The 15267-nt window shown below is 39.0% G+C and overlaps 1 protein-coding gene across 1 annotated transcript; it reads right to left on the reverse strand.

The window, feature by feature from the left end:
* Nucleotides 1–545: 545 nt before the first annotated feature.
* On the reverse strand, nt 546–12354 carry MMADHC (metabolism of cobalamin associated D). Its single transcript, XM_080400094.1, has 8 exons — nt 12114–12354; nt 11832–11881; nt 9250–9394; nt 8780–8997; nt 6256–6361; nt 4884–5014; nt 2015–2101; nt 546–869 (listed from the first exon to the last, which is right to left on the reverse strand). Exons 1-8 carry the CDS (start codon nt 12337–12339, stop codon nt 675–677), a joined length of 1158 nt encoding a protein of 385 aa, XP_080256220.1. The 5' UTR covers nt 12340–12354; the 3' UTR covers nt 546–674.
* Nucleotides 12355–15267: the final 2913 nt, after the last annotated feature.

Raw genomic sequence — 15267 nt, forward strand, 5'->3', positions numbered from 1 at the left:
CCAAGCAGCGTGAAGACAAACTTTTGAGATGACTGATACTAGAGCAATTTAAGACTTTTTACTGAGTGCCTGGATGTAGCAGTCAAGTGCACACTTCCCTACTGAAGTATTACTTGTAGTTAGAGACCACTGAAAGCTTATCTCATTATTCCCTTTTTAGAACAGCAAATGAGTAATTAGTCCAACATTAACTTCTGCAGGTTTTATTAAGTTCTATATTCTGGGAGAACAATTTTATTACTTATTCCACTTTTTTTGCCACTTATTTCAGTAAGTGGCAAAATTACTAGAAACTGCAGCGGCATCAGGATTTTTAATACTAAGAGCACAGATTTGTCAGACATTGAAAGATAAAATGGTTAGGAAGCACGGCTTGTGAGATAATATTAAAAAAGAATACAGAGATAGCTATGTACGTGTATGTTTGAACTCATTAAAGATGAAGGAAACTCACAGCTTAAAATTAATGTGGCACATAAAGGTATCTGTTTGAATGCTGTCAATTAATATTCCAAGTCACATGTGGTGAACACATACTCAAAGACTAAAATAAATAAGAGGTACTTTATTATCTAAGAATAGTTTAAAGTGTGGCATTTCCTGACAATGCTTAGAAAGAATCATCAAGTAAAAGAATGCAAAGGTCTTAAGAACTTGTGAAACCCTGATGACTGCTATTTTCCACTTAGTTTTCTCATGATAGGGCTGTCAGGTTCAGCATTAGTGAAAATACTTCCTACAACCACATGAGTACCCCAGATGTTATGACGAATAACTTTGCAGCAGCCAAGATCATCAACGGAAAATCCCAAGTGGCGGTAGCGTTCATCTGTTTCAAACAGAGTGTTGTTTGTGTAAGGTCCAAAAAACTAGGTGGAAAAAAAAAAAAGAGAGAATTTTTTCACGTGAGCACTTCCAAGAGCATTTGAAATGTCAGAACTGCCCCTTTTTAAAACAAAACCCAAGTCCAGAAGTACCAGTTACATCTGTTGAAGGAAATTTTATGTGCCGTTTTATTCATGAGATCTACAAAGGAAACTAAGCAAAATACCCCTGGTTATACTGGTACCCCATATTTAAAAGATTTTCTTTCACTGACAGAGCACTCAAAGCATACCAGTGTGTTTGAATATCTAATCAATCACACATACAAAAATGAACAGGTTATCACTAAGGATGTTACTACTGAATTGGAGCCCAAAGGCAGAACCCTACTTTCATCAGTCTTTAACTATTCCTTAAATGCATGGAATTTCAGGGAAGCTTTTAAGCACTATACACACCTTCAACTGCCTGTTCACCTAATAAACATCCCCTGTTAAAACTATCTGCTTCTGTTGACACAATAAATCGCTGCCTTTCATAGTGTTTTTAAGTAAAAACCCACTGAAGTAAGCTTTGCTGTGATTATGTTCACCTATGATATGGTTTTAACAGTTAGCTTCTATGAAAGCATGAGTGCCTATGTATTTTTGTCTGACCACTTTCTGAATTCTCTCTTGTAAGTTTTAAGACTGTGTTTCATAAATGTCTTGGGCAGAAACTGTCAGCTCCTCCAGAGATCTAGTGTAATCTGACAGTGAATGCCACTGCTGTTTAATAGGAACAAGCTATTAATTGTTTCTGTGTAATGAAGATGACAATAGCATAACAAGACTTTTTAAAACCCTCCATCTACACCAACAGGAGTCAGGACTACCACCGTACCTTGGGAGGGCATAACCAGCCTATTCTGCAGTGACTAAGAGCTTTTGGGCATAATCTTCTGCAGTTATCTAAAGTTCAACTTCATTGCTGAACGACATTCTCCAAAGTGCCGACTGCAATGACAGCTGACACAGTACGGGAACTGGCTCAGGGTTACTAACCTATCTTAATTTGTGAAACAAATTACCCTATGAGAACAGCTCTTTGACCATGTGAAAAAGCTGGATTTAACCCATACAGAATACAAATACCACTGCTAGTTAGCACACAGCAGTGTCCCTTGCATATTCCACACAGTGCAACTTACTGCCAGTCCTGAGGATGGATCAATGAAGTCAGCCCAATAGCCTTCAGAACAAATTGCATAGCAAATTTCCTTGGCACCATTAATGAACTTAAAGAAAATAAAGGGAAAGAAGGATATCAAATGAGATTTTTGTTACATATATATACACACATCAGAACACATACAAGATATTCTGAAAATGAACAAGCACAGATTTCTTTTGCCCTCTACTAATGAGAAATTCAGCATGCTTTAAATAGAAAATATTAATAATATTAAATGGATTAGAATTAATGGCATACATTAGACTACTCTGATCATATGAGATTTAAAAGTGTTCCTTGTGTCACTCAGTAATGGATTAACAGCTTGTACAAAGAATAACTTAACTACTTTGATTATTCATGCAGGTTGCAATCATACCTGTTATCCTCTTTAAGAAGTCAACTATTACTTCAGGTATTGCTGTGTTATTTCCAGCAGTTTACAGATCTCACCTAAACCCCACAATTTGGACGCTAAATGTAGCATTAAATGTATTTATAATGTATATGCAAAAGACAGTTTTGCTGTAAGGTCCTACCTCAGCCAATACTACAGTATTACGTAGTTCTTCCTGCACTGCAAATGTTTAACTGCAAATTATTTTAAAGAACAATTTAGGTTTGCGTCATGATAGCAAATAGTTCCATAAACATTTGTACTTTTAGACTAATTCTCTTGTTGTAATTTGCTGGTGGTCAGAATGAATAATGATTTCAAACTCTCCCACTATTTGAGAGTTTGGGTCATGTTTCAGTTACACTGAGGGCAACAAGCTGATGTCCCTGAAAACAGTATTTTCAATTAAGCAACAGGCAAAGAAGTTCCCTGTTCTGTAACATGTCATCAAAAACCTCTGTTCTTTTAAGAGACAGCTGAAATTATAATTATTTTTTTTTAGCAAACTTTTCACATCTGCTAATTTGATGAATTAAGCTTTTTCTTTTTTTTTTTTTTAAATCTTTGGTGTTGTGTTGCAGTTATGCTTTTGTCAGATACAGAACAGAATTCAACCAGGCAGATTTAAAACTGTACTTCTGTATTCTGACATCAAAACACAGGGCACAAAATAACTACACAACCTACACAGCACATTTTTTCCAGATAAACCAGCAACAGCAGACCTCAAGTTATGTGCTTTTAATCACCTAGACCAGCAGTTTTCAACCCCTGTTATGAGGGCCAGCAGGGGCCCATAGAAAACTTCTGAAGAAACCTGCAAAGGTGGGTGAGAAAAAGCAACCACAAAAGTCGAGATTTGTTATGGTTCTAAAAACCTTCTGTGCACTCAGAAAAACACATCTACGTGCAAAATCTAAACAGATGAATACAGTGAGCTAGAGTAAAGCACAGGTAGAATTCACATAGCTTCCTCAAAATGTGAAAGGAATTTCCTAATGTCATAAAAAAACCCATTTCTAACCTCAGAATAATTATACTTTATTCACTGACAGTTATACAAATGGGATTGTCTCTATAATTAGCGCCGTCAGCAGCTCAAGGTTCTAAATTTATAGAAATATTATAGTTACTAAGCTTCAGTCCCATGATGGTCCAAAATAAGGGAAATTTATCCTTTACAGTAATCTGTTCTGTATTTTGAGGTTTGACAACTCTTACGATTAACTGTGTTTCAACTATCAATTAAGTCACCAATAGAAGTCATCTGAAGACAGTATTTTGGGCATTAGATTTCTGATACAGTACACATTTTGATCCAGTGTTGTAACAACCCCGTATCACTCAGAGTGAGGTTAACAAACACTTGAGATTTACTACTGTAAACACATTTGGCTGTACAAAACCCTCACTACTTTAGCACAAGCTTCTCACATTAAATTAGTATTTTTAAGGTTACTTCTAACCATCTATGAAGCAAACAAACAGACCATTTTCTTGTGAATTTGCTGTTAGTAACCTTTAGGCTGGGAGGTTACATCCAACATCCTAACACCCCTGCAATGACTATATTAGACTTGACAGGGAGGTGCACAAGGAAGAAAGATGCCAATTAACATATAATTAGACCAGATTACAATGCCAAAGACCAACAGACCATAAATAATTCAAAGAGAAGAACACACTAAAATGAAGGGAATTCTAATTTGTGTGTAATCTTTATGCTGATCCTTCAGACTGCTTCTTCCTTTTCTGTGGTAACCCTTACACTGCTTTATACAAGCCACATTTGCAATTTACAGGATTGAAAAGGACATTACCAGACTATTTTCAAACATGAATATGACCTTCACCATTCAGATGAAAATCCTACAGGACAATTTTTACCAGTTTGAGAAAAATTGTAACAAATACTATAGAGAAACTTTGTATTTTGAGGTGCCAAGAAAAGACTGCCAGCAGTGGTGAATGACGACACCTGCTGGAGTACACACACAAAAAAAACTTACGAAGAATGTGGAACAAAACGACTCAGAGACCTCTAGTGGCAACAGAACAAGACCACAAATTTCATGAGAATAGTTAAGATGAAATAAACATAACCGGTACACAGGCTGAAAGCATTAACAGTATCCACTATCAGAATGGAAAAAGAAAAAAGAACAACAATCAGCTATCTTTACTAATTTACTGTAGCGTTTTACAACATTAAAGCATACTTTTGACTCACCTAACTATAAACAAAGTAATAGCTCTAAGAGACATTTTATGTAGAGTACTCAAAAAGCTACAAAACTGGGAAAAAGTTACCTCCATTTTATCAGTAAAAGAACATAGGATTGGTTCACAAATGTTCTACCAAAGACAGAAATGGACCGAAATACACACATAGTGCACAAAAGATTCATCTACAAACAAAAATACGCTGATGGTAGTGTCAGCTACTTACGTTTTCTAACAGCATTTCTCTCTCATCCTCCACTTCTTGACTCCATACGGTCATATCATTTTTAGTCTTCTGGGTGACAGTTAATACCGTTAAACGGTTGGCATTCACTTCTGGAAACAGCGACTCAAAGTCTAAAAAAGTGAAGCCAGCACGTTATGGCTTCCTCTTACATTTTAGTTACATTTTTTTCAGTTTTATTGACCCTACATGAAAGGCTTCCTTCCATTTAAATCCAAGATATGCATGTGTTTTTCATGTCAGATCCAGCAATCAGCACACTGGTTTGCAATGCTGACGTTGCTTTTGTGGGAACTAACGTACCTTGGTAAGGTCCTGTTAAGAGCAATTTAGGGAGTCTGCTATTTCAAGACCTTCTATTTAACGGTAAGATAGAAGCCCCACTAATCTGCACATATCAAAATGTGCAAACAAGTGTCTTAAAAAGATGTAAAATCAAGTATAATAATATTTTAGTATTTTGAACTGAACACCACCACAATTCTCCACACACACTGGCTAAGTCACATCACAATGTACACCAATTTTTACATTATTTTTTTCAGTAGAAATGTCTCCGACCTACTTCCTAGGACATGACAGCAGACTCACTACCAGTAGTATATTGCTGGCACGAGTTGTGACAGTTCTTCCTCTAGAGGAGAAAAGGTCCAAGCACATCATGTTTCCCTCTCTACATCAGCTGTTGTACTACAAACAGGAATACATGTGAAGCACCAAAGTCATGACTGGGCTTCAAAGAGCCTTGTTTTCAGTGTGCAAGGAAGAAAGCACTCGCCACCAGAATTTAAAGTCCAAAGGTTCATTCTTTCTTAGTTTCTGAAAAGTCTGCCCTCTTCAGCATCTAGATCAAGATTTCAGCTTCTTTTCTCTTTCAGTACATCACTTTTTACATTAGAAGGTTTAACTCCAATTTAATTCCAATCATTTCCTTCTTGAACAAAGTAAAGAAAGATACAAACCCAATGCTTTCAGAAGTTTCATAATTTCAGAATTTACTATTCTACTAAGAAACCGTGCCAAAAGATCTGATTTTGTCAAAACCTGGGTTTTGGATAGTGAAGTAGCTCCAGAATCTACGTGACACTAAGCAAGCAGCTGAAAGTTACTCCCTACCCCAGCTGATCTTGAATTTAAATGGCACAGAATTTTAAATGAAATACCAAGTATTGTCAACAGCTAAGCTTCAGTTTTCGTTTTAGAGTATGTATTTTTCTTTTTTAAAATACTAACTCTGGATTACCCTTTTCTACTACACATTCTGTGGCATCAATTACCTCATTGTATTTACTTGCATATTGTTGTATTTTAAAAAGTTACATTTTCTTAGTTGTCAATAAAAGTGAAAATATACCTTTTCGTAACAGTTCAGGACAAGCTTGTACTGCACATTCTACTTTTGCATTTTCAAAGTAAGTTTCAGCATTATTTATTTGCCGTTTCTGTGGAACATCAGCACCCTGAGGAAAAAAAAAATAATGAAAACTAACTTTCTCATTCATTGATACATACAAGGAGTAACTGTGTATACCAGACTGTTTTTGTGACTAAATATCCACTGATACACTCAAGCACTTTCACAGAATTTGCAACAAGAGTTAAAAGGTTTTCCAATATTTAAGTGGAAGAGATGTAAGTATTACCTGTTACTTAAACCTACACAAATTTTAAAATTTATATTTTGCTGTACTCTTAATTATCTCAAAGCCTTAACCAATGCAGAAATTTTTGAAAAACTTTCTTCTGAAACAATGGCCTTAAGTATTCAATACAACAGCAATGGACAGATTTCAGACATATGCACATTACCTGAGACAGAACAAATTTTTTTTTTTCGAAGTTACACAACAGTTCTAGAGCTCTGAACTATGGGTATTTTCAGCTTTGGCTGTTGTAGCTTGAAAAGCAGAACAGTTTTCCAGTAATATCTTCTTTATTCTTTACAGTTTTTTAGTTCTACAGTTTCAAAAAACACCAAAACAAAACAGGAACAGATTCTTGCAGATATGTTACAAATGGAGTACCTGTAAGTTAGCCACAGAACATTTAAGCTTGTAATGCCCTTAAGAAGGTAGTGACAACAGCTGCCTCCTTTGGGACAGCAACTATTAGTAATAGGCACAAAATGCCTTAATACAGTTTTTCTAACTCTATGTTGCAATTTACAAGGAATTTCGTAAGTCTAAGACTGGTATTACAATGTTGAATAATACATTAAGTTCTACCAAACACCTGTTTGTATCTGGAAGTTCTCCCTAGAGAAAACTGTGTGGCCAGCATTTTCGTTCTAAAGTTAACAATCAAGAACAGGAAAAAAAAAGCCACCAGAAAACACAACAACAGACAAAAACCAGACATTAACTGCAGTTATTCAATACATGTTTCCAAATGTACCTTGCATTACAATCACAAAAGTCACTGGGACAGATCCAAGCCCGACACACCATGCTGTTATGCTGGTAAACCCCTTCTTCCTAACCGTAGGATGCTTCTCTTACCAAGAATGGTAGTTCACTGTGATTGCTTGTCTACTACTCCCATTCTATCTGGTTAAACACCACTTACATAGTCCATACACCTAGCAGGCATGCTATCATCAAGAGACTACCGCCATTATCCAAAGATCAGCACCACTTTCTGATACTGACAGGCTGGCAGGCCCATTTACTCTGCTCAGTTAAATGTAGTAAGCAAATCTCAGGTACACAGAGGTCAGAGCAGTTTGCCATTTCTCTGGTTCAAGGACTGGTGCATGAGCTTAGCAGAACTAAGCTTTTCTCCTGCTTGCTGCAGCAACCTACAGGAGGTTCCTGTATTCAGCTGATCCTATCATTCAAATTTGGGTCCTCTCCTTAACTGAGTAATTCAGCCTTTTCATTAGCTGAGTGCTGTTCAAGGATTCCTAAAAACCACTGGTATGAAGAGTCAGCTCCACTTGACCGCTTTCTGAATACCAGTTGCAATACCAGACAGCAACAGCTGCACCGGGCATTTCATTATACAAGTAATCTTGCTAGAAAGCAGACCTGCATTCAGTGCACCTGGTTTGCACCGAATAAACTAACTAGAATTTCCTGTTGGGCTTTTTACAGAAAGGATGACCCACACAAGCTGAAAACAGAATCTGGGGGGTTCACCAGCAGCTTATGTTTTCTGAACACTCTGGAATACAATGCTGCATTCATAAAAAACACTATACATTGTTTTTTCAATGGAGATTTGCTAGTTGACTTCCAGTGTTTCTGAGCATGTCACAAACTAGGAGAGCCTGGAAAGCTGAGTCAGCAGCTAGCAGCACTAAACATTTGTTGGAACGGTGTGATCACACTAGCAATTAGCAAGCTGCTTGTTGTTAGTAACGCATTTGACTTAATGCAGGCTCTGCCATTGCCAAAATGCAGTCTCATTGGGAGACCTGAGGTAAAGTTAAGTTGATCTGCTTCTCTGTGTGAATTTAATGGTTATCAGAACTAAACAGGCAGATCTAAACACTGTCCAAACTGTCTAAGTCCAGATCCACTAAATGAAATACTAAGAAATGACAGCAGGTTTTGAAACTGAAGTTTTCTTTTCGCATCTACATATAATCAAAGTCACTACCAAAATGCTATTTCACTAAGCACTGTGTAGACATACAGTTAAAAAAAATCAAACAAAAAGCCCCCAAACAAAAAACCAAACACATCCTGAAATATTTCTCTCTCCTAAAAGAAAAAACTTCAGCTAGGTTCTCCACTGTCTCTCACTTACCCCGGTTGAAGTTCACCTTTCAAAACCATCTAGAAAATCAACAGTATCTTCTTGCAGGAGGAAGAAAGATTAGTTATGTCTCTCTCAGACAGGAAATACCAGCTTCACATAGAAGAACCTGTTCTTACCTGAAATTCATTTATGTATTGTGCCATTACAAATTCATGCCTTTCACTTGCTGAAGGCTCTGCTAATATATCAGGCAGACTTTTTGAAACTTGGCTTTTCTTCTGAGAAGCGGTTCCATTTAGGTGACAGTCAAAACCAATATTACCAGGCAGCTGAAATCTCTGGTCCTGAGGACCAAATGGACCCATTACTTCATCTGGCCATACAGTTCTTGGACCTGTAAAAGTCAAGGCCTTGCTTTAGTCATCACATGTAAAATGAAATGAAAAAAAAAAAAAAAAAAGGAAGGAAAAAGCCCTCTCCCATTTAAACACCTGTATTTGAACACTATCATATATAACCAAAGAAACCACAATGCCCAAGTCAGGGCCCTGACATAAAAAGCACACTTCAGAATTCCCAAATTTACATGGGGTGCAAAGTTCTGATAGCACACAAATTCAAAGAAAGTTAATTTGCTTTTTCTTACATAAATCAGGAGGTGTAGCAGCAACATGAGGCTCATCTGAGCCAGAGGAACCTGCTGTAGAAAAAGCCTTGGGATTTACAACTCTTTTGACTAAGGAATAAAACCCTGGTAGGTAGGTGACCAATCTTGCTCTGTTACAGAGCACCTGAGAAGACAAAAACAAAATTAGTATTACATACTGCTAACAAAAATACTAATTTAAGTAAAACTTTGTGAGTTACAAAATAAATCCTCACTTGATAATTAATTTACAATTTTAATTATGATCAATTGTGTTTCTATAAAATCAAATTTTTAAGTATTTTATTATTACTTTGTATTTTACTAGTACTAGTATTCTAAGTAAAGGAAAAGCCTCAACAACACTTATTGAAAAGCCTCCTCATGTGAGGAAAAAACCCCAAACAGTTTAAATAGCACCACTGAAATCCCACAGCCTAAACAAAGTTATGGACGGGGATTGTTTCCATGATTATTTCCATGTATGTCATTGTTTCCACAATTGTCACAATTCAATCACGGGACTGATTATCAGGAATACCTAGAAATATCGTTATTAACTAAACACTGATATCCAACACATTTGGATATCACTCCAGATACATCTTGTGGCTCTCCTCTAGAAGCACACATACAGGTGTGCTTACACATATTTTGTCACTAGCAAAGGCCACTATCAACAGCTCTGAACTACAGGGAAATAAGCATATCAAGACAGGCAGGTATGGTAATTTCAGCTTCTTTCTTTTGCTCTCTCAATCCATAAACATTTAACATGTGCAAAACTTTAGCGCAGTGTTATTTATATTTGCAAACTCCTTGCATTCACATATTTATAAACAAATGTTACTGCAAACAGATTAGTATCACGGGCGAAACGCCAATAAGCCATAAAGCCTCTATGAATTCTGTGGTCTTGGAACACATCAGAAAAATCTGCTTCCCACCACAGAGCTGTACTGTCAATGTAACTTTGAATTGCTGAAGATGATTCTATCAGAAGCTGATTCAGCCACATAGCAAATGATGCAATGCTATCTCCCTGAGCATGCAAATGGTCTCAGCAACAGGGCTCCAAAGAGTAATCCTTACTATGAGGATTAACTCTGAGGGCCCATGACAGTATCTTAAGTAGTAATATGAGCAACTGTTGCTAGAGCTTTTCTGTTGGTTTTGTGTTTTGGTTTTTTTTAAAGAAGAAATACCCAGGTGATGTGATTACACTGAAAAGTCTGATTATTTTGTTGTACTTTAAAAATAGATGATGATTTTCATGATGCATTTACATACATTTAACAAAAATAACCAATCATACACTTAAAAACAAGAATTACAGGTGCAATTTAAAAATTTTTTACGAATTTAACACAAAACTACTAATACTTTTGACTACAGTTGCATAAAAGCATGCATTACTGGAAATATAAACCCCACCTACCACACCATGTGCGCTTTTATAAAATTTTATTTTCCAGATAAGGAAAAGAAATTATCTCAAGAAACTGACATAATGGAATTTTCCTTAACTGCTGTATTCGCGATTCTATAAATGTTTACACATTTACTACTAAACACATATCTAACAAAGTTACTTAAAAAAAAGTGAATAAATGCTATTATTTAACATAAGAACTTTATCTAAAGTATCAAGACCTAAGCCAATAAGCATCAGTTTCCTGTATAACATCTCTATGTAAACACACGATGTCTAGTAAGTTCTACCATCATCATGAAGACTCAAATGCATAAAAGCATATTTGATTTTCTGTTTTAAATCAAGTATATACAGTTAAGGCCTTAAGCTGTTTAGTTCTAAAGCAGCACTGGGTTTAAAAGGTTACTTTAACAACAAAAGTCTCCTAATTTCACTTAAATGTTTTTTCCTCCATTATGTAAAAGCACTACTGAAACTAATTTTTGCATAATGATTACATTACAGATAAAACAGATGTAAACAATTACAGCTGACACATAATTACAAGAAAAGAGCACCTTCCCTTATAATCAGACTCACTTAACAGGGAGATGTTAGCATTAATTACAGATATGTTGACTGAGCTCACTTACGCAAATATTTACATACCTTGCATCACACAATTGAAAAAAACACTGCTGAAATCGATAAATTATTCATGTCTCCGCTGCAAGACTACATCAATAAAGGGTGTTTTATTCTTCAGTCTGAAGGCAGCCTAGTGAACCTAAGTACTTCATCTTAACTCATGACATTTAAAACAGAACAAAACACATCGTACCCAAGCATCAGTTCAATTACTCCCATGTTAGCCACAGAAACTGGCTTCCAAAACTTAGACGGAAGGATGACGATCGCACTGCCTTATAATGCAACTGTACCTTGGTATAACTCTTAATTTTGAACAAGAACTCCCCCATAAGCACGATGATTTAAAGGGGAAATAAAAGGCAAGGGGCTGGAGCGGCACGGAGAAGTCCCTTCCTCCGAAGGCGCCGGTTTGCCTCCTCCCCGGGACGAGACCCGGCGGGTGTACGGGTGCGACCGCGGGCCGAGAAGGGCCCACCGCGGTGTGACCGCCCGGGAGACGGGGACCCGCCGTACTCACATTGGCCATGGCAGACTGCAGGCTCCCTCTCGCCGACAGGCCCGGCGCCCCTGCAAGAGAAGCGAATGCGCTGGTCTCCCAGGCAGGCCTAGCCCCGGCCGGACCGAGGCTCCTGCCCGCCCTTCACCCCGCACCGGCGGGCCGGCCGCCCTTCTCCGCTTCCCGACAACGGTCCCACAGGGCCCGGCGGCGCTGCCCACTCGGTGCAGGCCCGGCCGAAGCTGGCAGCGGCAGGTGACGGCAGGGGGGAGACACGGAGCACAGCGGGGCCGCCCCTCTCACCTCTTCCTGCAAAATGGCGCCAGCCCCCGCCGCACCCGCGCGACGGGCGTCCGCCCCGCCCATCCCCAGGCCGAGCGAAACGATCGACCGACACATGGATTAGCGCGCCCAGTGAGCAGCCAGGGCCAGGCGGGGTAAGTCGATCTGGCGGTCGATTGCTTGGGGCCGAGGCCGGGGCCAGGGGGAAGCCGGAGCCGGCAGCCGGCGTGTGGCGGCCCGGCCGCATCCTCAGAGCGGGCGGGCGGGCGGGCAGGCGGCCGCGGCCGAAGCTGGGGTTTGTCCTGGTGCTGGTGCGGCGATAGGGCGCCCCTGGGTGCCCCTGCGGGGGCTCGACACAGCCGTGGTGTCAGCACCGGCTGGCCGGTCACGGGCGGTGCAGTTCCCGTTGGGTGCACCAGGAGGCAGTCACGTAACGTAGTCCGGGCTGGCGTTACAAGGCCCCCGCCTCCCCGACTGGGGGGGCCTGGGGCCGGGGAATGGGGTGGAGTCGAAAATTAATAAAAAGGGGGGGTGGTTATTAAAGAAAATGCGGGGAGAGCTTCTCAGCTGCCGCAGGGTCGGATTCCTGGGAATTCAGGGAAGGGGGGGAGCATAAATGCCACTTCTGCTAACCACAGTGGGCCTTCCAAGGCCTCAGATAACTTTTTCTCAAATAACTGTTTTACGACATAAGAATAAATCCTTTTCCCAACGAACCAAAGGCTGGGTTGATTTGTTTTTTTCTCCACTTCGTTGTGAAAAGCTTTGGGTTTTCCACCTTTTCTCCTTAGTGTCTCAATTTACTGGGATCTGGCGGAGCTTTGCTTGCAAAGCCAGCTTTTATTGAAAATAAACTTTGCCATTGTGAGCTAGCTTGAAGGAATTCAATGGGCAGAGCTCTGAAATCTCTGGTAATTTCTGGTAATTTCTGTACTTGCTGCTACATGAAGTTAATTAACTGCAGAAGTTATTAATGCGAATGCCTATGTACACATTGAAAGCATTCTCCTTTGTGTGGCGACGAGCAGCCGGGCGGTGGGAGTCGGCTGGAATCCCCACGCAGGAGGAATCTCCAGAGCTCCACAGCAAGGAGAAGGGCTCGTGGTCTTACTCTGCTCTACTCACCATCTGCGGTTAAAGGTGCTCCGAGCTGTGTCTGTGGGCAAGTCTTTGTTGCTGCAACAGAAAGAGGCTATACAAAGATAGCTTATGGTTGGTATTGAGCCCTACTGACTCTGGGATCTACTGAATAGATAGATCGCTCCCCACAGAATGTATGTTGAATATACACACAGAGTCAGTGAGGCTTAGCTAGAGTCCGAAGACATGTCCCTGCGCATGTGTAGAGTTCCTGCACATGCTCCCTCTTTGTCTGCAGGATTATACTGGTTTTCTAGTACATAACCTGGGTTCAAATTGCCATCCTCTTTTGTTTTTTAATGTCAGCTGGAACATGACATGTTTGTCCCCCTCTGGCCTGAAGTGTACTTCTAGGATGCATCATCTTAGCTCCTTCCTTTTCATCTTTGTATTTGCCTTTTTCCTCATCCACTTCAAACACTTTAGCTGTCATGCCATATTTACCAAATCCATGACTTCTCATATGCTACATCTTTCTAGCTTTTCTAACAAAGCTATCTTTTATCAATTTTCTAATTCTGAGTCCGGAATAGCCTTCCACAGGCACTGTACTGAACAACCTTGTCATCTTTGTCTTCAAGTTCAGTCTTTTTTGTTTGCCTAGTACTGGTGATCACCCTCTGTATCTTGCCTTCTCATAGATCTTGGCAGCAGCGGAAAGGGGAAGGGAGAGAGCTTTGTAGCTAGCTTGACTCAGCATTGTTTTCAGGTAGCTTTTTTGTTGTTTTTTTTCAATATTGTGATTGTGAGTTCTTTGAGGTAAAAACATCCCTACTTGCATATGTGGAAGGTGCTGTGCATACTAATGCAACTATTTAAATGCTGAAATAAAAATATCAGGGAAGAGGTGTTCAAACCCCAATCTTCTTAAAGCTAGTATAAAAGAGCTGTATTGCTGTTTGCTTCTGCAGTAGAGGGAAAATACACACGAGCCATGCTGGAATACTAGGATTAAGACTCATTTTTCACCATTTCTTTCCTGTCTGTTCAAAGCAGCAATGCTGGTTAAGGAAAGGGAACTTTAAACTGTTGCCTTCAAAAGAAAAGATTCGACATTCAGGATCCCTCTGTGTATGTGCACATGACCTTTAATTCACTTTGGTTATAAACCAGATGTTTCTGGACAATCTTTTTTGTTTTGCTGCTGGGTTATTGGTGTAAGCCAGTTCTAAAGGTTTCAATACATAATAGCTAAAAATCAGAGCAAGAATTTTTTTTTGTTGTTCATGGTAATAATAATTGGCCATACAATGTTCTTGCTGTATTTAATAAAATTTCTGCTTTATTAGGATCAAGAGGAAATCCTTATATTCAATTCTAAACAATATGATATACTAGATAACTATAATGTTGCAATTTTTCAGATTTTTTTCATGGGAACATTTGCTCACTTTTGCATGCTACTGAACTATTTTATTAATTCAATGTTAGCACACTTAATTCTCATTTGCTTTTAAATTAAATATTCATGTCAAATCTCTGAACTTCAGCAAAAAACGGCTGGAGAAATTCAGCTTTAACTTTTTAAAGAATGTAATTTATTTCCTTTAATAGGAAAGCACTCTGGATTACATTCAGCCTGTATTGACTTGTCCTTAGGCAATCCCAATTTATCTTCTCTCCAGGGTTAGCACTTCAAGATACTCAAATCAATCAATGAGTTATCATCCCCTGAAGTTTGTGGCCTGAATTCATAAAGATTAATTTCAATAAAGTTTCTACCTCTATTCAAAGGAGACTGCAAAATCAAACGATCCAATTACAGATTTATCAAATATTAATAATGAAAATCTTCCAGATCTTTCTGATGCCAACATTCTTCTCCCCTGGTGTCAGGAAAGTAATTAGCAGCTGGCTTTGATTAAATTCTTCCCTCAGAGATTACTTTTCTCAGTTTGGGGGAGAGGAAGGAATGCACACAAGACGATACCTAACTCCTTGTTTTAAAGCCTTTTCTAAAAAATACACATAGGGTCAGTTAACTGGACACATCTTTCCACAAAGATGGAAGAAACTCAGTCTCTGTCCAAGAACC

This window comes from Falco punctatus, assembly GCF_963210335.1.
Source record: "Falco punctatus genome assembly, chromosome: 8".
NCBI lineage: Eukaryota > Metazoa > Chordata > Aves > Falconiformes > Falconidae > Falco > Falco punctatus.